The following is a 22346-nucleotide window of genomic DNA, read 5'->3' as shown; positions in this document are numbered from 1 at the left end:
AATAAGAAAACGTCGCAATGTCTTAAGGCTTTTAGGTGGCAAGAGAAGTCGTACACAATGATAACCCAGGTTTAAAAAAAAAATTATTTCCCTATTAAAGATCAACAATTCCCAGTGACTAGAAACTATTAAGATATGACCGACAAATCTGAACATACTTATAATATTTAGGAGCGTCCCTGTAGTAAGTTGGAGAAGCGTAAGGTGTGGTGTAATATTCAGGTGCCTTAGTGGTGTAGTAACTCGGGATAGAGTAATACTTCGGAGTTTCGGTGTAGTTGGTCGGAGCAGCGTAAGTAGTGTTATAATACTCAGGTGCCTTGGTAGTGTAGTACATAGGGGCCTCGGTGTAGCATAGGTTGTGGTGTAGTAAACTGAAGCCTAGGTGTAGTATTCCGATTCAACGTAGTACGAAGGAGCAGCCGCTGTGTAGTAAGTTGGGGCTGCGTAGTACTTGGCCGCCTCAGTTGTAGTTGTGTAGCTTAGGGCAGAGTAATACTTCGGGGCTTCGGTGTAGAGGCTGAGGGAAGCACAAGTTGTGGTGTAATACTCTGGAGCCTTGTTGGTGTAGTACTTGGGCGGCTCGGTGTAGTATTCAGCCGCTTTGGTGGTGTAATAAGTTGGAGCCTCGGTGTAGTAGCTAGGAACTAGGGGGCCTCGGTGCAGCAAGCTGGGGCAACATACGTGTAATACTCCGGTGACTTGGTGGTTTTAGTACTTGGGAGCCTCGGTGTAGTACGTTTGATGATGTAACTCGGGGCAGCATCAGCTTCGGTGTAATACTCTGGAGCCTTGGTGGTGTAGTAATAGTGTGCCTCAGTGTAGTAACCGTTTTTTGCGAATGTTGAGGTTGTGTAGTATGGCGTCGGCGTGATGCTTTGGTATCCACCATACCCAGGAGACATCCGTACACCAGTGATCGACCCAGCCTTCAACGATAAGGCAAACGGCAACATCACGACATCACATCAACTGTGCGGTAAATAATTTGAACATTAATATTCAATATGGTACACAAACAGATAGAAAACAAATAATTTATAAAAACTCCGTGAAACAGAATATTTACCCGATTGCGTACTGATAATACGACGCAGAATGCACTTGGTAACAGTGCACTGCAGTTTTTCATCCACATTTCTTTGCCAGTATTGTTCTCTCCAGCCAATCGCCCTGATACAACAGCATGGTGAACATGTTCCATACAACAGCGACCCAATTTGATATCACAAAAGAACGTCTAATAAAAAATAAAGTCCAAACCCAATAATTAAAATCTAATTTAACAAGAACTTCATATACTATCTAACAACAACATTAGAGCAGTCAATGTTGGTCAAGTTTAAATCACAATAGCACAATTAATATGAAATAAAATGTTCAAGGATTCTCACCAAACAAACGTTCGATTGTGCTTCAAGCTCGGTATTGACTCGATAACCACCAAAATCTCCTCTCCTCTATTTCCAAACCAAAAGCAACAGCCAAATCCGTGTTTACGTCCCAACCGACAGCAGCGACGATATTGTCAGTTTAAATCTGTTGAAATAATTTTTAGATTTTAATTAACATCGCTAAAACATGTACAGAAATAACTGTTTATCTTTTGACCATTGTTTAAGGACAATGCGACCTTGTAGTCTTCCAAAATTACACCCTCAACATTAGTTTTGGGCAAAACATTAACACTTTCCGCTTTCACCTTCTCGGTTGTCCATTGGCTCAAATATTTAGGAGGACGGAGAACTCGACCTATGTTACCGCCATCGATGTTGCGGAACAGCGCTACGTGCTCGTGGGCATCTTTAAGGGCACCGCTCAGGGATTGGAAAAGATTTTCGTTTAACACCTAACAAAATAAAGGCCATTTTTAGAGGAATTCGTAGAACTAATTCTATTCGTAGAACTAATTCACGGAAAATAAATTGCTAGCAGTTTAAATAGACTTTTAGATACTATCGAGCAGGAGGATTAAAAAGTTATTCAGCATTCCATAATTTCGTTTGGCATAAAATGTTTACCTGTGGCAATAACGCACTTGTCGTAGGTGATGGTACGGCCATCGTCAAGTGCGGCTTGCCGACCGACAATGTCAAGTTTAACGGCGCGGTGTACACGTACGAATATGTTATCATTGCTATTCAATTCGACGCGATTGCAGTCGAATTTGTCTTGTTCTAAAGACAGACAAGGAAGGAAAACAAGTCATTAGTACATGTTGCACAAAATTACAATAATAAAGAACTCACCTTCACTCTTTGCCGTTCCACTGTTTGAAACGAAGTTTATTCGAAACTTCGGGGTTGCCGTGTTGGGTGTCGGAGAAGCTCACTTGACTGATTTCTGTCGTACTTGGGCGCTCCAGTGTAGAATTCGACAGCCTTGGTGATGTAATAAGCTGGAGCCTCGGTGTCGTAGGTTGGGGCAGCATACGTAGTTGCGTAGTCTCAGTAGGTGCCTCGGTGTAGTACTCTAGCGCTTTGGTAGTGTAGCTCGAGGAGCAGCACAAGTTGTGGTGAAATCATCTGGATCCTTGGTGGTTTAACTGTAAACCCAACAGTGCAACCTCGGTGTAGTATCTGGTCGTTGCGTATGTTGTTGCGTAGTAAGGCGGTGGCGTTGCGGTTTGATATACGCCTTATTCAGGAGACGTCGGTACACCAGTGGTCGACCCAGCCATCGACGATACAACAACCAATAGCAGCATGACGGCATAGTTAACTAGACAATATTAAATATTCAACAATATAACGGACATATTATCAAATAGAAAAAATGGAAATTGATACAAAATTCCACGTAGAAATACAGATTATTTACCCGTGATTGCGACCTGGTAATACGACGAAGAATGCAGTTGTTACCGGGTCGGAGATGCTCACTCGATTGACTTCTGTTGCCTTTTCTCTTTCCTTTTAAAAGATTTTCTCTCGTGGTCGACATCAACGATACAACACCCAACAGCAACACAATGCCATAATTAACTATGTAATAAACAATGGGAAATTAGTTTTCGAAGGTAACTAGTCGTATCAACAACTAATAACAAGATAGAATAGATTTACGACTCGAAATAAAAATGAACATTGACCCATGATTGCGAACTGATATTACGACGAAATATGGAGTTGTTGCCGTGTCGGAGATGCTCACTCGACTGATCCCTGGCAACTTTTCTCACGCCTTTTATAAAAATTTTTCTCACCCCTCCCCCTAAGCCTAATGGCTATTTTACCTTCTTGATAATGAAGCAAATCGTGTCATTCTCACCCAGCCTCTACACCAATGCCCGACACCTTTTACGTAATGATCTCCATGACCTTCGATTGAAATACAAACTGGCCTTTCCTTCTGCAGGTGACTTTGCCGGGGATGGGTCTACAATAACCAATATCAAAATAAATATCAAATCATAAATGGTAATGGCTTAAATTTTAGTCACTTTAGAAATACCACATTGGACATTTTGAGTCATTTGACTCGTTTCTTCAGTGCATGAATAAATCTTCCATTTCGAACCGTTTGAAGGATAGTCGGCTTTTTTTTAAATATTCTACTGCAAACTTTTCTAAGTTTCAAACATATTCCTTGCACCTGCGGTCGGAGAAGAAAATCTAAAAAAAGATAAATTATGAATATAAAAAATACAAATCAAAGCTTCTCATAGAACGGTTGAATTAAATAAGAAATTAGACGCAATTGCTAAAGCTCGATAGACTGTCAGAGTTCGTCCGCTACGTTCACAACGAATAACTGAAAAATGAACTTAAATGATCCTAAGAAACCATCCAGGAGAAGTGGGGGAAATCGTATTTCCACAACTGATTTAGGAGCATCTAAAACGCAAATCAAATGATTGATTGACAATACCTGAACTCTAGGGCTATGGATTTTGTAACCGCAAATCAACAATGAGATCCTACTAGCAGCTATTTAACATAAATGAATAACATTTACAGGAGCTATTCTTACCCTGTCTTTTACATTGACATGTCTTGAATAGTTGATTACCGCCAGAACCTATCGCGTGTCGTTTGATGCTGCATGAACAAAAGGGAAAAAAATTCCACCCTGTTACATGACCAACGCGTTTCTGCCACAATAAAGTATGTGCAAGTAAAACAATGTTTTGACACTCGCTTTGTTTTCGTTGCTAAGCAGTAAAATGTGTTGAAATTTGGGTTTTGCTCTTCACACCGAATGTAGACGGAAAGGACTCGGCTCGGATATATAAAGGTTCGTTGGCTGCAAACAAATTCACATTATTTTCTGCGAAAGCAAAAGCTTCATGTCGTACCTAGCATTACCTTTTTTATTATTTTTTTTTTCATTTGGTTTAGCGCTTCGTTCAGTGACTCCTTGTCACCAAAACCCCTCAATGGGCAACACCTCCGCTTCATCTAGGTAATACAAACAATTGAATTTGTAGCTTTAACAATTTGACTAACGTGTAACTACGTACCCTCGTTTAAGCCTCGATGGAATGGCAACCCTAAAGGATTCAGGATTGTCCGGGCCGTCACTGTTGGACAGCCATCAGGCAGCATGAACTATTTTACCCAACCGTTCAACACTGCATATACTGCATGGACACCAACATAGGCAAATACACATTTAAGTCGATTTAAGTGTGATGTTGACCTGCAAGTCTGCACCAAACTCCATTTCAGAGCATCTCTCATCTGGAAGGGGGCTGCAAAACCACTGTACACCAAACAGCCACACCATAAACAGCTCAAACATCAAATTGACCATTAACTCCTACAAAGCAAAAGAACATTAATGAACCAATAAGCAATAACATTTGGAAATGTGAAAAAGGGTACCAATAATAAAATTTACTTCTATTTAAAATTAATATTTAATTAAAATTGAAAAATAAACAAGAAAGAATTCTGTACATCTACTTCCAATATGTTACAAAAACTTGGTAATACTGAGTGGGAATTTTTGTTCTAGATTGATTGAAAGACAATTTAAACAAAACTTAACAGGGCTATCTTTGAATGGAAACCATTATTTAGAAGGAAGAAATATTACCTCTAATTTTCTACAATTTAATCAAATTTTAAACTTGTCAATTGAATACAAAATATTAAAAAAAAAAAAAAAACACAAGACTTTCCAAGTTACAACCTATAACATCAATCACATTACCAATTCAATGAGTCTTCCTGCAGTGACACTTGGGATAACACCAGCTCGATAAACTGCATGCAGCAGCTGCAGCTCAACTTGACTCGATCACATCTTTCCCCAGCTGGCTGTAACAAAACCATGTTGATGATACAACAGTCATGAAGCTCAGACTTTGTCGTGTTCTCAATTTCTGCAACAGTTGAGCAAAGGGATCTCTATCTCCAACCTTAACATCAACTAATAAAACAAATTGTATTATAAGAGAGAAATTCATCAACAAGATTACTTTACTAGGTCTGAAGTGTTTCTGCACAAGATGAGACGTACAGCCAAGACGTACAGCTAACAATGGCCGACATTGGACAGCAGTTTCGACCCAAGTCGTCACATTATTTGGCCAAGTGAAATTATATCCCAGATAGCCTGTAAATTCAGACAGAAACGTCTAAGATAAATTAAATTTAAGAAATCCAAACTATACCATTACCATTTCATGGCTGAAAATGTAGATCGACACCGCAATTCCGTAATGAATTTGGAATACACTTTCAGTCAGCGTCTCGGGAAAAAATGGCAAATATTTCATCCTCACGAAGACACTCGCGTCACCTGGTGGCTGGGGGACAATCCATTTAAGCCACCTACCGACAGCCAAAAGATTCCCTTACGATTACTACGTTTGACGTTTGACTGTACGGAACGGATGGATTGCTTTCCGAACTCTTGTTTCCGAAGCATAACATAAATACATAATAACTCACGACTCACGAGAAATGAACAATCAAATACACATATAAAAAAAAAATCTGATGAGATTTGTGGTATGGGGGGTCTAGACAAAAAAAAAACTTACAATTTTCTGAAGAAAAGAACAATTTTCCTGCCTGTGGCTGTAAGGCAGCATCAGCAACAGTTATCGGTGTTAGAGTTAGAGTTCCAACTAACTTTGGCATCAAACAGTCATGTTGAATCTAAAGGAAATATTCTAATAAATATTCCAACATTAATGCAATAAACTAAAGTTAATTGCTACCTACTGCTCCAGTAAAACATCTAGAAAAATACAACACATGCTGGTATGTGCCCTGAATCTTTTCGTGTGACTTCCTTCCCCAAAGTTGCAGCAAAAATTCTGAAGATTACCCATGGCCTTGATTATATTCCCGTAGCTTTTTCTATGATAGAAAATACAGTTTATAACATCAAAAAAAGTTTAAAATTTGTTAAGGAAGAATAATACTTGTCTGTCAATGCAATATTTGTAGAAAAAATCATGTTCAGAATAAATAAAGCATGTCCGCCTAGCAAGATCAATAGTAACCACAAAATTGTGACTAACCTATTATTGTTTTTGACCTGTATTAATTTTGGTTCGGCAATTAAGTATGGTAGTGTTATATGTGTACAATTAAGTATGTAGTGTTCGTATGACTTAGTGCACGAAAGATTTTTGTGCACCACAATTTCCCTGAGCAGTCTGTAGCATTCATCTAGTACCTAGTGAATTTACATATTGTTTTAATATCACATAGTAATGGAATGGAACAATCAAAAGACTTACTTTTCCCGGAATGAAACAGAACACTCCATCATCTATGTACTTTGAGAATGTCATTGACAAGAAAGACAGGCGGAATTCAATTCCTAAAAATGGTAAGATTTTTAACAAGCGATCTCCCACTCAACCGGACCGAAATACCGTCTTTTTGGTGGAGGTACTTTTCGGATCGTAATCCGGAAAAGGACTTTAAAAATCCGGACTAGGTCTATTCTGTTCAGAATCGCAAGGCGATTCCAACGGAATTAAGTCCGGATTTTTATCTTTTCCCGTTCACGAGATAATCACGGTTGAAAATCGTGAAATATCACGAAAACCCAAAGTCTCCCCGTTCGACTACATCGCTTTTAGCCGTATATTCGGCTTGTAAAAAAAAACTAATTGATACAAAATGTAGCCCTTTCATCCCTCTTTCAGAATCCAAAAGGATTTTTTATAATTCTTTGAGATGTTTGAGATATCACGATTTTCGTGATACCCCCATTTCGACACATTTTTCAGGCATTTCATTCGGCGTTGCCGATTGCCGTATGTGTGACTTCGCCCCCACTCCTTCGCTTTTTCCATTGTTTCCTATGTATCAAGTCCCATCTGTATCGATATACAAGGCCTTGATACATAGGAAACAGGGAAAAAGCGAAGGAGTGGACAGGAAAGGGGGCGAAAAGCACATATACGGCAATCGGCAACGCCGAATGAAATGCCTGAAAAATTTGTCGAAATGGGGGTATCACGAAAATCGTGATATCTCAAACATCTCAAAGAATTATAAAAAATCCTTTTGGATTCTGAAAGAGGGATAAAAGGGCTACATTTTGTATCAATTAGTTTTTTTTTACAAGCCGAATATACGGCTAAAAGCGATGTAGTCGGACGGGGAGACTTTGGGTTTTCGTGATATTTCACGATTTTCAACCGTGATTATCTCGTGAACGGGAAAAGATAAAAATCCGGACTTAATTCCGTTGGAATCGCCTTGCGATTCTGAACAGATTAGACCTAGTCCGGATTTGTAAAGTTCTTTTCCGGATTACGATCCGAAAAGTACCCCCACCATTTCGGTCCGGTTGAGTGGGAGATCGCTTGTTAATGTTAAGAAAATTAAAATGGAGAAAACAAAATTAATTGAAGCGCGCGACGTTACGGGGTATGAGTCAGAATTGCTCGTCCACTGATGCATTTCACTCAAAGTCAACTATCGCGACGGTTTGCGTTAGATATTTTCCTTGTTTTTTTTAAAGAGCAGTGTAATTCAATTTGTTGTCTATCGGGATATAGTTTGCAATTGGACCTGGGTCATAGCGGTAATGGAGCATTTAGCTTTAACAATTTTTTTTAAAACCACTGTTATCTAGACGCGTACTAATCTTTATATTCTGGATCCAACTCCAGTTTAATTGCGGTGTGTGTGAGCGCTTTCCCAATGCCATGTTCTGAAGAATAGGATTAAAAAGGAATCTCCACGACATTGGAGAAACTTTAGTTCCTTTTTTTTCTGTGAGAAATTTCGTTATCTCGGCGCTGCAGAACATTGGCAGGAATTTAACCACATCACTTTAACCAAATGAAAAGTAAATTAATACTTTATGTATGAAAAAGAATTACCAATTGGTTGGTGTCAAGTTCACTCTTCAAACGTACAAAATTGTTACACATTGACAAGTATGTAGCACACCGCTGCTTTTTGTAGAGAAACATTACCATCAGTAATAGAGTTCATTGTATGAAAATTAGTTTTAGACACTTGTGAAAGATTCAATCTGCAACAGAATGTTCATGTTTATTACGATATTTCGTTCAATGCCCAGGCAGTCGTAATGAAGCTTGTTCATGTCCGAAGGAATTAGAGGAATTCACTATAAAAATACAGATTTCTCCGTTTCTTAGTGAGATACTGAGATTTGAATTAATGAGCTATGATAATTAATGTTAGATGTATATAGAAAGTAAATTTGCTAGGAAATTGCGAGCCCCCCAACAGTAGATTACTAGTATCGCTGAATCGGCTTCTACCAACTTGCTTTAGGACTTTCATGAACTTAAATTAGTGTATTGATTTGTCGTTGTTATAGATTCATAGTTAGTCAATGATATTGACGGCGGTTAATATAGTATAAAATAGTTACAGATAAACTTACATTATGAATATTCATTAAAAAAACGAACAGAAGTTGAAGCTGAAGAAGAACACTAATAACGTAACGTGTTTGTTGCTCGACTTTTCGTCATTACAGACGACAATTTCAAGCACCATCTAGTGTTCACTAACGGGATCATTTGGAACTACTTACATTTCGCCGAAATCGCGAATTTCTCTGTTGCATTGGCTTCGCTATTTCTCAGTAAAAAAATTCAAAAATTTGACAGTGTCTTTGAAATTACAACAACATTTCAATTAAGTTTGATGTTGCCAAATGAAATAAATCACAAAATAGACCATTTCGAGCCATCGCTGGCATAGTTTCAATGTAATCGACATTGACGAGTGACGACACGTGAAGACGGTATAATAGGATTATCAATAGATTGAGGGGCATAGATTTGTCACCTTCTTCATCGGCTTCAAAAATAGGCGAGACTGAAACCGAATTCAAACGGAGAAGAAAATATTACAGGTATAATATGTATACACATATATATATATATCCTACATTCAGCTGTAGTTTGATGATGAAAAATGTTACAAGTTTTACAACATTCAACGTATAAAATCCGCAACCAGAATGGCGACCACACACAAAAATACTTGACGCAGGATTCGAACGAAAAGTGAACACGGGAGATTATTATTATTATTATTATACACGGTTAACGAGCATCGAAATGAAAATGTACATTTAGTTTTGACACAAACATTCAGTGGGCGAGATGGCGATGGGGAGGACTTCCCTAAAAACAAACCAATACACACGAATTCAAAAAGGGAGGTGAGATATGTGCTGTGTTGCCAAGTGTAGAAGTACCTTAGTTTTTTTTTCCGTCTCTTCGTCGATTTGCTTTGTTATCAAAAAGTGCGAATGGATCACATGAATATAACGAAAGCGGAGAGACAACAATAAGATACAACGTCCTGCTGTTCAAAAGTGGTCAAAAAATGAGCTTGCAAGAAAAGGAAATTGAAACGCGACCAGAGAGCAGCGCAATTAAAAGAGGATCGAACTGACACACAAAAATGGGGCAAAATTGAATTGATGGCGGTATCACAGATTAGCGGAATTCATTTATTTTTTTGTTGTTTTATTCCGCCAAATAGAATTAATAGAGCACGGTATTTTTATCTGCATCAAGAATAAAAAGATTTTATATAAAGAGTGGAGGGTGGCAATAAATTCATACAATTATAATATCAAGTAAAAGTTAAAAAAATTACTTCCACGACCATCCGGTAGGAGGCGACGATTGTGTGGGTTTTTTTTTCATATTATATTATAGTACTGTGTTGTAGCAAGATTCGCAGTAGTGACTAGTAGACAGGATGGAGAGACTGGCAGGATCCCATCAAGTCAAAGTCATTAATTGTTTCCGACGAGGCATAGGAGCGTTGGCCTGGGCCGGTGGTTTCCCGCACGGTGGCCGATAGACGACGGGACTGTTGTCGTAGACGGAAGAGGCCAAGTCGTCGCCGTCTGAATGGCTGTCGTCGTCGCCGCCATGGCTGTAATCGACTCCGTGGCCGCCGCTGATGCTGCGGCTGTAGTCGTCGACGTCGTCGTCCCAGTGGGTTGTGATGTTGTCCAGGGGATTCGATTGGTAATTCATGGGCGCCGTCGTGTAGCAGCTGCCCGGCGGGAAACTTCGCTCCGATCCCGAATCCGAGTAACCCTTGAGAGCCGGTTGATCGAGTTCCGTGTGCGATCCGGAAGTGCCGGATCTCTGGGACAGTGTCGACCTTATGGCTTTCGTCCGCCCAGTTCGGATTGCATTCCGGTTGCCATTCGGCACCGTCTCTTCTCCTCCGAGACTGACATTGTACTGAGGCGATGGAGGTTTGAACGTGCTGGAGATGCCAGTCGATCCTGCAGGAGCACCACGCTTCGACAAGGCCGGACTGGGATTGGCCGAACTGAATTTCAGCGACGGTTTGACGGAATTTGGCAGCGGAAGCGATCCCTGAAATAATCGTTCAGATTTTAAAATTTGAAATTCGCGCGCTAATAGATGATGATTTTAAAAAATGTTCTTACGTCTTTGGAAGCGGAAGTGGATCGATCGCAATTAGGTGCTGGACTAGGTGGCGGCGGATGTCTCGGTGGCGGAGGCAAAAGTTCGGCCCAGTTGGGAATTCTCTGCTGCTGCTGCAGATGGCCGTTGCCATTGCCATTAGACAAGAATCCGCTGCTGTTCTTCCGACTGTGGTGACTGTTGTTGTTGCTGTTGCGGCTGTTGCTCCCGCAGCCCATTCGATCTTGATGCTCGACCACGTAGCTGCCACTGCTCGAGTCGCCCGACGACTTGCTGGAATAAGGGCCGTGGATCTGCTGCTGCCCTCGCATCGACGGATTGACCAAAGTTGTGGTGGCGTAGGCGGACGGAGGCGCCTGCATCTGGGCCTGCATCAGCATCATGTTGTTGGTGTTGTTGCGACGCGGAAGGAACGAGCTGAGACTCAGTTGGCTCTGATCCGACTGGTGCTGCTGCTGCTGGGAGCCGTGCTGGTTGAGCAGCTCGGCGTATTCCGGCGGAGCGATCCCGCTGCTGCCGTACTGCTGCGGCTGTTGGGGTAGTAGCGAGGCCTGGGCTTCCAGTTCGGCCTCTTTCTGCGATGCCGAAACCGTCCCCGTTCGCGACGGATGCTGGTGGTGGTTGCCAGTGCTGCCGGAATGCCATCCGCGTGACCAGAGCAAATCCCTGGCGCCGCCGCTGCCACTGCAGACGCTGTGGAGTAAATTGCCGTCCGTTCCGCTGCCCAGCTCGACTTTCTGCACAGAGGACATGGCCTTGTTGCGGACCCATCGGCGGCGGACGATCAGGGCGGCCACCAGAAGACACAGCGTGGCCAAAAGAACTCCGCCGATGGCAAGAATGAACCACGTCTCCTTGACCATCTGCGTGGTGACTTCGCCACTGGGCGGACGATTGTCGCTGTCGAAACGAGTGAACGGATCGTCCAGGTCGGAGTCCAAATCGTCGTGAAGGGCCGGAACCTGTGGATGTTGCTGGAAGCTCAACACCTCCATGCTGAATGAGGCGGGCTCAGAAGCCGGGCCCACTCCCGCCAGAGTCCACGCTGCTGCCCGGATCGAGTAGGACGATCCGGCCACGAGATTGCCGATAATGACCGAAGTCGGAGTCGGCGGCAACGTCATGTTGGCCAATAATGTTTCCGAATCGTCCATAAACACGTAAATCTAAAAGATAAGAAACATGAATTAAAATTATTAATGGCAAAGGACCAAAAGGATTAAATTGATTTGATTTACTTGATATCCGGTGATGATTCCGTTACGTTGGTTATGCGATGGCTCGCTCCATTTCACCAAACAGCTGCTGGAATTTAATTGGCGCACAATCAGATCCCGCGGAGGTCCTTCGGGAGCTGCACAAAATCAAACAAGAAATTGAAAATTAAATCAATTCAATTTAAATTGCTGGAAGGAATGCGGAACTTACCGGCTTCCAAGGTCGTCAGCGTTTGACTGTTGGACGGCCGGCCATCGATATTCCGGTAGAACGGGACCAAGAAGAAGAGATAGCGCGTCGAGGGCAGCAAATTGGCCAGCGTGTAAGTTGAGCTGGACACGGCCGGCTGGGACACTGTGACCACTCGGAAGGAAGCCAACGTCGAGGCTGAGGATCTTTCTTGATGGATTTGATCCTCCTCTGAGCCGGAGCGGGAGCTGCGGATGGGCCGGTACCAAATGTGAAGTCCCTCGAAGGCCGACTCGGTGGGTTCGCTGCCATCAGCGCCATCTAACCAGCGCCAACTCAACCGGACCGTTGTGGCGTTGAGCGGGCGGACGGGCTCCAGCCGGAGCCACGCCAGAGAAGAAGAGAGCCGCTGTCGGCCTTCCTCCAATTCCTGGATGCCGCTACCACCCCCACCGCTGCCGACGGATCCACCCGACGGCAGAGTCGTGAACCAGGGAGACACCGGACTGGGCAGGGACAGGCCGTGCGAGTTCTCGGCTCTGACGAGCACCGCGTAGGACGTGGTGGGTTGCAAGTCGGTCAAGACCAGCTGATCCGCTTTGAGACGACGGGTGATGATCCGCCAGCTCCGTTGGTTCGGTATCGTCGGTCCAGCCCACGTCCAGCTGTTTTCTTGATTCGAATCGGGGTCACCGCTGCTAAAGATTTCGACCGTGTAGCCCAGCAGAGGCGAGGCGCCCATTCTCGATCCGCTCTGCCAGCCGACGGTCAAAGAGTTGGCCGTCTTGTGAAGGAGCCGTGGCTGGGATGGAGAGCCGGGCAGAGCCATGGGGTCGCTGGGGCTGCGCGAAAAGGCGACGTTCGAGTTGCTCTGGCTGGCCACAGTCAGGGAGGCCGTCCAAGCCGCCGACTGATCTCCGGATCCGATCCAGCAGGTGTAAATTCCGGCGTCGGAAGGCTGTAAATCTTCGATGCGCAGCATGCCCGTCTCGCCGGATTGGGTCATGCGGACGGACAGGGCCAGCGGGGCTCCATCCTTCCACCACCGCAGCGGCAGATTTTGGCTGCTGGGCTCGGTGGTGCTGCAGGCCAGCGAGGCAGGCGAGCCCAGCGGTAGGGTCTGATTGGCCGGGCCGACTTCGATGACGGGCGGCGGCGGAGTCGAGACGGTGACAATCTCCAGCCGAGTGCGGGCCACCAGTCCGCCGGCCTCGCTGACGGCTCCGCACCACAGGCCGCCGGCATCCTCGCGCCGGAGTCGGTTGATGACCAGCGTTCCGTTGCGGAACACGTTCCACCTGGCGCTGGGGCCGGAAGAGTCGGATGTCAGGAGCTCCACGTTCGAGCCAGCGCCGTCGCGGCCTTGTCCTTCCCGTTGCCAAAAGACCAGCGGGGCCGGCGAGCCGTGAACTGGGCAATCTAAAAAGACGCTCTGCTCCAGGAATCCGCGCACCTCCCGCGGCAAAAAGGCCTGCCCGCTGCTGCTGATTCCGGCGCTGCTATTCCACGTGGGCTTTAAATTATATAAAGAAAAAACATTTTAAAACATTTGAATGATTTAAATACATAAAACCAAAATGCATAATTTTTTGTTTTAATAAAAATTAAGCGGACGAAACATTCATGAATTCCGCCGGTGAAATGAAATATTCATGTATACATACCGGGATTAAGATGGCCAGCTGGGCCGAGGCCGAGCTGGAGCCGACCGAATTCTCGACCTCGCAAACGTAGCGGCCGGCGTCGGAGGCCACCAGTCGCTCCAGCCTCAAACTGGTTCGCGTTTGATCGTTGGAGGCCGGCCGGATCCGGTTGAGGGGAATTTTGGCGCCGTCCTGTCGACGCCACTCGACGTGCGGCGGCGGATCGCCCGTGACGCCGCACTCGAGGCTCACTTCACCGCCCAGCAGGGCTGTCGTATCTTGAGGCGGGCGAACTATGACCGGCCGAACTGTAAAATTGGGATTCAGAAAAATAATTCGATAACATGACACAACTGTTGAATGACGGGCTGAATTCAAGACTGGGCTATATTTTTCAAGTCCAATTTGGATGAAACGGCCAGACATTTTTCTATTGAGGGGGTCCAGGGGTACAGGGGCCTAGATTCAATATCATTCCATTGCGTCATCCGGGCGCAATGGATTTCGAACTGGAGAGAGAGTAGTTCAAAAGATATGAATTGGTGTGGACTCTTGTGCTGCATCAATCCACTCGGATGCATTAGTCGCAAGTATATACATCTCCCTCTCACCATCAAAGTATGTACACACAGACAGAGAGAGAGCTGCTATTATTATTGAAATATGAGAAATCCAATTTGACTCATCTCAAATCATTCAATATTTTTCTACATCTTTTTTCCTCCACTATAGGGCAGTCCCCCTGGAACGCTGAAAGTCACCCATCCCATCCTCCTTTTATTCCTCTTGATCCGCAGTGGGTGGTAGGCATGTAGGAGACACAAGAGTGGGCTCTTCTTCCATGTGGATAGATAGAAGATCAATAGAGGAATCGATAGAATGTGTCCGGGATGAATCATATCAAAACGCTGGTGTGTGTCATCCCTGGTGGTGGTGGCAGTACAACAAAAGCAAAGTCTCACATACCGTGAACCGATAGGAGAACGGCGGCCGTTTCTCTGGTGGCCACGACGTTCTGAGCCGAGCACTGGTAACGGCCCTCGTCCGACGACATGAGTTTGGCAAAGATCAGGTTTCCATTTTCGTCCATCCGGATTCTAAGATAGAGCAGAGACAACAACAACAACAACCAAACAGTTAAAACAAGTTAAAACACATCTATAGGTAACAAAGTCACAAACAACAAACAAACACGAAATAAATATCATCTAGTCCCATCGTAGAGAGATTCAACACGCTGGCCCGCGTTCTATTTGTTGATTTAGCCAGATGTGTATGTGTTTCGGAAACCGGAATGAAACTCAAACTGGAAGTTCGATATGTCGTTTTATTTTTCTAGACCTGTGCTACACATGCAGTCAACGCCAAAGCTAGTCGTTGGGCCTTCTTCTATAAATAAAGAATTTGGGGGCCCGTTTCTCTCTCCCGTTTGAAATAGAAATTCCGGTCGGTCGCTTTTGATCGCTGGGTCATTTCGATGTGCTGTACTAGACTAATACTAAAGGGAGTAGGGGGGGAATCGCTGGGCCGTACATACACACACACACTAAAATAGAACAGGCATTGAGATCTGGGTTTTTCTTTCCTGTTTGGACAAAGAAAACAAAAATAACAGGCGAACGAATTGATGTTGTCAAAAGGGTGCCGACGCTCGCCAGTTTTCTCAACGACTTGTCTAAGTTGGGTTAATTGAAAAAACTTCATTTTTCGATTGCTTCCCCCCCATCCGACTCGATTTCACGCTCGGACATGGCCAGCGCAAACGAGGAGATTCACTCTATTCTTAAAAGTCTCGTGTCGGTTGCAAGGCACGAAATTAGAAATCGTAGACAGTTTGCGGATGACCGCATATAAATTCCCTCTGAGAAAAAGGATAAAATGGGGAAACTCGGCTGCGGGCACCATAAGACTGCCACCGGTCGGTGTGTATAGGTGCAACACTATAAAGAGAGAAGAGAATATCCTATTCCTTTTCCTTAATATGGTGGGAACCCTTTTTTTTATTTTATTTGACTATTTTTTAAAACATGCGAGAAAGGCTCAGCCGGCCCGTTTCTGATCCAACATATATAAAGAGAAGAGAGAAAGAAAATGAATAACCAAACGCGGACCACATCCGGTGCAGCAAAGCTATGCGGATCAAAACTTTCAAGCCAAACCCAGCACGGCGCACGGTGTTTAGTTACTAGACGGGCTAAACCGTAACAACAACATTTTTCCTTCATCTTTTGTTTTAAAAAAGAAAAAGATGAAACATTTGAAAGATATCGAGGTAATAATAAAGTATATCGAAAGAAAGAAATATTAATGGAAGCAGTTTGGTGCCCATCAGACTGGGAAAAAGAAAAATCCTTTTGGCCAGTCATATAGACTTTTTAAAGTTATATGTAAAGTAGTTTAAGAAGCTGGCCGTCTACAGCACTGAAATAAATAAATAAATAAATATGTATAGGTACCTGGAAGAATGATCGCGCTGAGGTTGTCCAACTGCGAGGTTGTCCAGCGGCTGGCCGTTCTTTTTCCAGCGCACCTGCGGCTCGGGATGTCCGCGAGGCGGTTCGCACTCCAACGTCGCCGGCTCGCCAAGGATCCCGCGCGTCGCCAAAGGAACCGTCCGGAATTCCGGATGCAAATCTAATGATCAAGAAAAAATAACATGGGCGCGGTTAATTTATTGTTTCAAACTAAAATAAAAAAAAGTCAAATAAATTTGGTTAACCAAAGCCAAAAAGAAAACAGATGAAACCAACATGACAATAAGAGTCTCATTAAAAGATACGGAAGAGTAGCGCCATCAATCCGGAAGGAAAGAGAGAGCAGCCAGTGGGGGGTAAATAGGCCAGGAGCGATGGAAGCAAAAGAGAACGACCCAAAATTGAGTGAGTAGGATCTCTGATGTTGTGCACTTAGACAAAAAGGAAAAAGATGTCCCCAACGAAGGTTGTGTTGCCGAAGAAAAGTGACTTAACAATCCTCTTTTGTTTGTTCTGTTTGTCTTGTATGTGTGTTCTTTGATCCTGTGCAGCGATACACACACACAGCTGAAGGCACTAATAAGCTCGCCAGCAGCCAGCAGCTCCTGATGGTCGTCATCATCATCAGCAGCCGTCACATATATATACGTATACAAGCATTTGATATGTAGACGGGGGCACACACACTCACGGGGGGACGACACTCGCCATGCTGCCCGTCTGCTCCGGTGATCCATTAAAATAAAGGCAGAGCAATAAAGAAGAGAAGAGAGAGAGGAAAAGGGATTAAGAGATGGGCCAGCACAGCACAGCCAGTTGGCTGCTGGGGGGGAAGGATATTTACGACGACGACGTCCGGATCCTCTGCTGCTGTGGGGTCCGTCTCATATTTATCGAAACATGGCAGCTGTTTCGACAGCGTCGAGTGCTATGTGTGTGTGCGCGATATATCTCCGTATATAGTCTATACGCAGGATGGGTGACTGTGTACTTGATCCCCACATCAGTAATGTCGAGTAATGGGTCGCCCGGTTGTTCTCTTCTCTTTTTTAGCCGGGCGAGAGAGTCAAGTTCAGCCATCCGGGGAGCACAGCAGCCCGGCACGGCACGGCCAACCCGTTGGCGGTTCGCTGCATTAGCCATCCGATGAACCGTTTTGTCCTTCCCCCATCGACTAGCGAAACTCTACACTGTGTCGTTGCTCAGCTCCCTGCTGCACTTATCGTCAACGGTAACGACTCTGCGGCGATGACTGCCGATCGTAAAGAAGAAAATAAGAAAAAGAAGAAAAACGGCCGCAGAGAAAATGCGACAAGAGTCGAGCGCTCAGTCAAATTTGTCAATTGGCTATTATCGAGGCAACAACCTTTTCTCTTCTTCTCTTTCTGCTGTGTGGGGGCCCTTGCTGCTGCTCATTATGATATAATATGACAGTTGCAGCTGCAGCCCAAACTTTGGCTGGCACTGCCTTCGGTCTAAAAACGGACGGGCTCACCAAAACAGAAAAAAAGGATTGAAATAAACCAAAAATGAAACATGGGCTAGTTAGTTGCCATGTTGAGCCAACATCTCACAGCCTCTTGTCACACTGCTCTGCTCTGCTCTGCTCTGCTTTTTCCTCAAGTCGAAAATTCAATGAAGGTGGACGGATGCTAATCTCTAAGCCTAGGTTTTTTTCCTAGTCCCATCACTCCCAAATGAGGTGGTAATAAATCATGGCCCATCTTATCGAATCTATAGACCTGCGAGAAACAACCCAAAGGGACGAGGAAGAAGAAGAAGCCCAAAATAGGAAGAATGATAACAGCCAACAGAGCAGAGGAATGAAAAGATAAAAACCCCAAAAGACTCGGTGTGTCTCTTCAATGGCCAACCAGCAGAGATAACAACCAACAAAAAGGGACAAAACATTCGACAGTTCACACACAACCAACCCAAAAAGAAAAAAGAAAAAGAGGAATTTGACAAAAATTCAACTCGATAAAATGTCATTGACGGAAAGGTTTGTCGTCAGCCATTGCCGCCTCATCCCATCAATGCGCTTCTGTTCATTAGAGTCTGACCGGCAAAAGATAAGATATGGAAACTGCGAAAAACAGAAATGCCGATCTCCAGCTGCACTGGTCCAACCCGGCCAGCTGGACGCCAGAGATTCAAGGGTGGGAAGAAAAAAGGAAATTGCAAAATTTGAAATCAAATTCCCCCAGCTGGCTGTATCTAAAATGTAAACTCCCCTAATGGGCCAACAAATTTATTGAAAAATGGGACGCGCTTATTGCGCAAAAAATATAAATTCAAAAGAGAATAGGAATTTCCTGTAACAATTCTAAACGACGCAGCATCTCGTCTGCTGGCGGATCATCCCGACAGACACACCCACGTTTCATGACTCTCTAAACATGTATAGGCACCTTGAGATGATTATTCATGAGGATTTGTCGACTAGTAATAATCGTCATCCATGTGGGCACGTGGGAGAGATGAGCGCAATTCTCCTGGCGTCGCTTGAGCGCCAGACGAAACCATCATCAGTTGTTGCAAGGGAATTGAACGGTGTGACGATGGTCGGTGTGACGAGATAAATACCTGACACGCTTCTCCAATGAGCGATATGCCAGCGCGCGTTATTTTGGCAAAGAACAAGGTTTCACAATCAACGCGGGAATAAATGAAGAGCTCAGTAGCAGACGACCCATCCATCACGTACGGCAGTTGCCCGTTTAATCCGATTAGCTCATTTTCTTCTTCTCTTCTTCTGTCCGTCTCGGGAGATTGAGTCACCCAAGTTGGGAGAAACGGCGCCGTGCCGGTAGATTTGGGTGGGGGCGACGCTGGGCGACGTCGTCGGGGGATACGGCGACGCGTCTGTCGGCGCGTCTGGCTCACATCCAGACAATGACAAATGAGGTTGTCCATATTATAAGATGTATAGACATTTAGACACACACACATATTCCGGCGGCTTATATACATGTGAGCAGCAGCAGCGTCGTCATCCATCGTTTCAAGGTTCTCTCTCTCTCTCTCGGCCAGCGCCATCCATCGCATCCGCCGGCGCTTCGACTGACGCTGCCGCCGCTCGTCACAACTGGCCGCCGCCGCCGGACGACCAGACTTGGAACAACATCAAAGCGCGTTTTCATTTTCATTAAAAAAAAAAAAAAAAGAAATAACACACATCCATCGTGCGCGCTCGTTTTTTACCTGGCGCCCCGGCAGTCATCTAAATCCGTCGAATTTCACATCCATTACGCAATAGTCGTCGTAAAATGAAATGAAAAGCGAATCAACAAAGCGAGAGAGAGACAGAAGGACTGCCGGACGTACATCATGAAAGTATATCGATCCGTCTGCTATATACATTCAACTCGAGTGCCATTGTGTGTCGGTCGTGACATCGTGTGCCTGGCAACTTTGGCTATACAGTCTAGGAGACGGACGGACGGACGGACGGGCGAAAGAAAAGAAAGAAGAAAAGAAATATATAGGGTGGACTAGAGAGATGATTACCTTCATTATCTGGGCCCCCATTCCACTAGCTCTGTGTGTGTTTGTGTGTGTGTGTGTGTGTGTGTGTGCGTGTGTGTACATACTTCTCTCGACGTCTATTTGTATATCTACGTCTAGTATTTATGTTTATGTGTGTACGTGCGGAGATGGGCCGGCGAGAGCTTTTCATTCCGACGCCCGACACACACGAAATATCTAAGGAGGGGGGAACGACTTTTAAATAAAACCCAAATAGACCTTAAATATCTTTCCTATTATTGGGTTTTGCGGCTGGGGAGAGAAACTGGACGTGAGAGAATCGGAGATTTCCTGAAACACACACGACTGGCAATTAACAAGAGAGCGCGAAAAAGATAAAAAATAATAAACAAATAAAACGACAACAACATTTTCGGTTAAAGATTTTGGGCCTTTGATCATCAAACGTCCGCTAACGACGACGACGAAGCTTTAAGTCTCTAGTCTCTAATCCAGTTTTGAAGGAAAAAAAGGGCTATAGACAGAAATAGCGGAGCGGCTGATGAGTTGACGTAGAGGACCATTAGTGCCAACGTCATATAATTTAGTAGGCTACTAGCCAAAGTCCCTGTGATGGGCGCACGCGCATTGCTGGACTATATAATACACGGGATATAATTTTAAAAAGAAATGGGGAACTGGTGATCGTTTGGCATGGGCTCGCGCGATCGGTCGATGGGTTCCACAGTTTTCCCCTAGCCAAGATGTTTCTGGCCGTCATTTTCGCTCATTTTCTCCCGACAAATGACGGGTGTTAATGGGCCGAGTCCGTTGGTTTTAGGGGGGGTAAATAGACGAGGGGGTCTTTTTTCGAAGAAGAAGAAGAAAAAAGTTGTGATGATATTCCAAGAAGAAAATGGGGCCTCCTATTTTTCTTCTGGCTAGTAGACAATTAACAGCCGTTATATTGACTTGTACTCTGGGGTGTCTCTCCAATCTTCTTCTTCTCTTTTTCTTTATCTTTCTGACTAATTTTTCTTTTCTTATTGCCTTTTCTCTCCTTCCTTCCTTCCTTCCTCTCGGTAGGAGGTAAGAGTTAATAGGCCATCGTCAGCTTGGTTATTTTCTCCACTGGAACAATATCGCCGACTGGGCTATTCCCTTTTCCCTTTGCGCGCAGTTTAACAAACTGGCGACTTATTTTAAAAAGTCTGACTCTATATTTACTCTTTTTACCGCTGACGGACATGCACCTGTCTATTTAGGCGTACAGCTGTTTTTGTTTTATTTCCCCCTTCATTTGGGAGTAAAGAAAATCGACAAACGGCCGGAAAAAGAAAAAGTTTTCTCTAGTCTCTACGGGCGGATAACAAAGTCGTTTGGGGAAAAAAGGGAAAATCGAGCCAATAAATCTTGAGCGATTCCGATCACCCGAGTCGATCGGCATCTTGTCGTTTCTTTCCCATCTGCAAAACGGGTCTATTTTTTCTTCCACGGCTGGACAGCACAGCCGGCCCTTTAAAAGTCATTCGTTCCCAGCAGAAAAAAAAGTAAAAAAGGCCCATTCGATGTGAGGGCCATTAAAAACCCAAAACGAAATAAAATCGTGGGGGGAAGAAAGAAATAAATGTACACTATATTACACACACACAGCACGCCGGATAGAGGATAAGAGGAGGAGGACAAAGCGGCCTGTAGCCCAGCAGTTATATATCGGGGAAATGTGATTCGGGATACACGTCCTTAAGCGTCTGGCGGCAATGAAACACAACCGAGAATGAAAGATAGAGGAGAGCGATAAAATCAAAAGAAATCTTCCCCACCATAATATACATTACAGCTTTATATATTATACGGCCCATCCACAAGTTATACTATTTGGTTGTTTTTTTTTCGTATAGAAGAGAGCCGACACACGTTGAAATATGTATCCGCCACGCCATGCCACATGAAAGTCCGCGATAAAATTGGTGATGGGGGGATTTGCGTCCGCGTGTAATAGATGCGGCTGTGATCTGATAGATTTTTCGGCTGGCTATTTGACTACATGCAACCGCAAACGCGTTGCTGATGAGGGGAGGGAGGGAATTCAATTATACTTGCTGCTTGGCGCTATTTATGTTTTGAATTGTTTACACACGGGATTTACGATTGCGCCATTTCAAATGGGTTCTTACGAGGCGTCACTTGGCGCCAGAACTTTTCTTTTGTCTTCCTCTTTCAAGCGTAGTATAAGAGAATATAGCAAAAGTAATAAGGAAAAATTCAATCAATAAAATGGCGAGTTGGTTAAATTACATTAAATGATAATAGATATAAAGGGGAGCCTTAATATTTATTATTGTCATTCATTGCGTCAAACAGTGCGGAATCGATTCGTCGTGGACAGTTGTCCAAATCGATGGACCCCCGATAACATCGGAAACGAGAGAGACCATCTGAACCAATACGGCCAATTTATTTCTATTATAATAC

At 44.3% G+C, this 22346-nt stretch overlaps 2 protein-coding genes and 1 long non-coding RNA gene across 4 annotated transcripts in view; 1 reads left to right on the top strand and 2 right to left on the bottom strand.

Annotated features, from left to right (window-relative positions):
- The first annotated feature begins 251 nt into the window (after window positions 1-251).
- On the top strand, window positions 252-6381 carry LOC124311780. Its single transcript, XR_006910232.1, has 3 exons — window positions 252-331; window positions 3020-3029; window positions 6368-6381. It is a non-coding gene; the product is annotated as an uncharacterized LOC124311780 (long non-coding RNA).
- Window positions 3359-6789, bottom strand: LOC124311774. 2 transcript variants are annotated; one of them, XR_006910218.1, is made up of 10 exons: window positions 6701-6789; window positions 6380-6636; window positions 6173-6314; window positions 5993-6110; window positions 5627-5780; window positions 5431-5562; window positions 5158-5376; window positions 4463-4761; window positions 4308-4400; window positions 3359-3378 (listed from the first exon to the last, which is right to left on the bottom strand). XR_006910218.1 is itself a non-coding variant. In XM_046776116.1 (4 exons), exons 1-4 carry the CDS (start codon window positions 6752-6754, stop codon window positions 6092-6094), a joined length of 468 nt encoding a protein of 155 aa, XP_046632072.1. In that variant the 5' UTR covers window positions 6755-6783; the 3' UTR covers window positions 5903-6091. The 2 variants fall into 2 exon arrangements, 1 of the variants encoding a protein (XP_046632072.1); XM_046776116.1 differs by lacking the exons at window positions 3359-3378; window positions 4308-4400; window positions 4463-4761; ... (1 more) ...; window positions 5431-5562; window positions 5627-5780 and having other exon boundaries at window positions 5903-6110; window positions 6177-6314; window positions 6701-6783.
- A 2689-nt stretch (window positions 6790-9478) lies between these two features.
- LOC124311773 (protein sax-3-like) overlaps window positions 9479-22346 on the bottom strand; it is a 42172-nt gene continuing 29304 nt past the window's right edge. The window contains exons 4-10 of the mRNA XM_046776115.1: window positions 16386-16563; window positions 14896-15026; window positions 13951-14237; window positions 12308-13799; window positions 12118-12233; window positions 10882-12045; window positions 9479-10807 (exon numbers count right to left, since the gene is read on the bottom strand). Coding sequence (XP_046632071.1) covers window positions 10196-10807; window positions 10882-12045; window positions 12118-12233; window positions 12308-13799; window positions 13951-14237; window positions 14896-15026; window positions 16386-16563 — 3980 coding nt within the window. The 3' untranslated portion in view covers window positions 9479-10195. The remainder of the gene's footprint in view (window positions 10808-10881; window positions 12046-12117; window positions 12234-12307; window positions 13800-13950; window positions 14238-14895; window positions 15027-16385; window positions 16564-22346) is intronic.

Source organism: Daphnia pulicaria, chromosome 8, assembly GCF_021234035.1.
Source record: "Daphnia pulicaria isolate SC F1-1A chromosome 8, SC_F0-13Bv2, whole genome shotgun sequence".
Lineage (NCBI taxonomy): Eukaryota > Metazoa > Arthropoda > Branchiopoda > Diplostraca > Daphniidae > Daphnia > Daphnia pulicaria.
The sequence above is the reverse complement of the archived record's forward strand: the minus strand, read 5'-3'. Positions and strand labels throughout refer to the sequence as shown.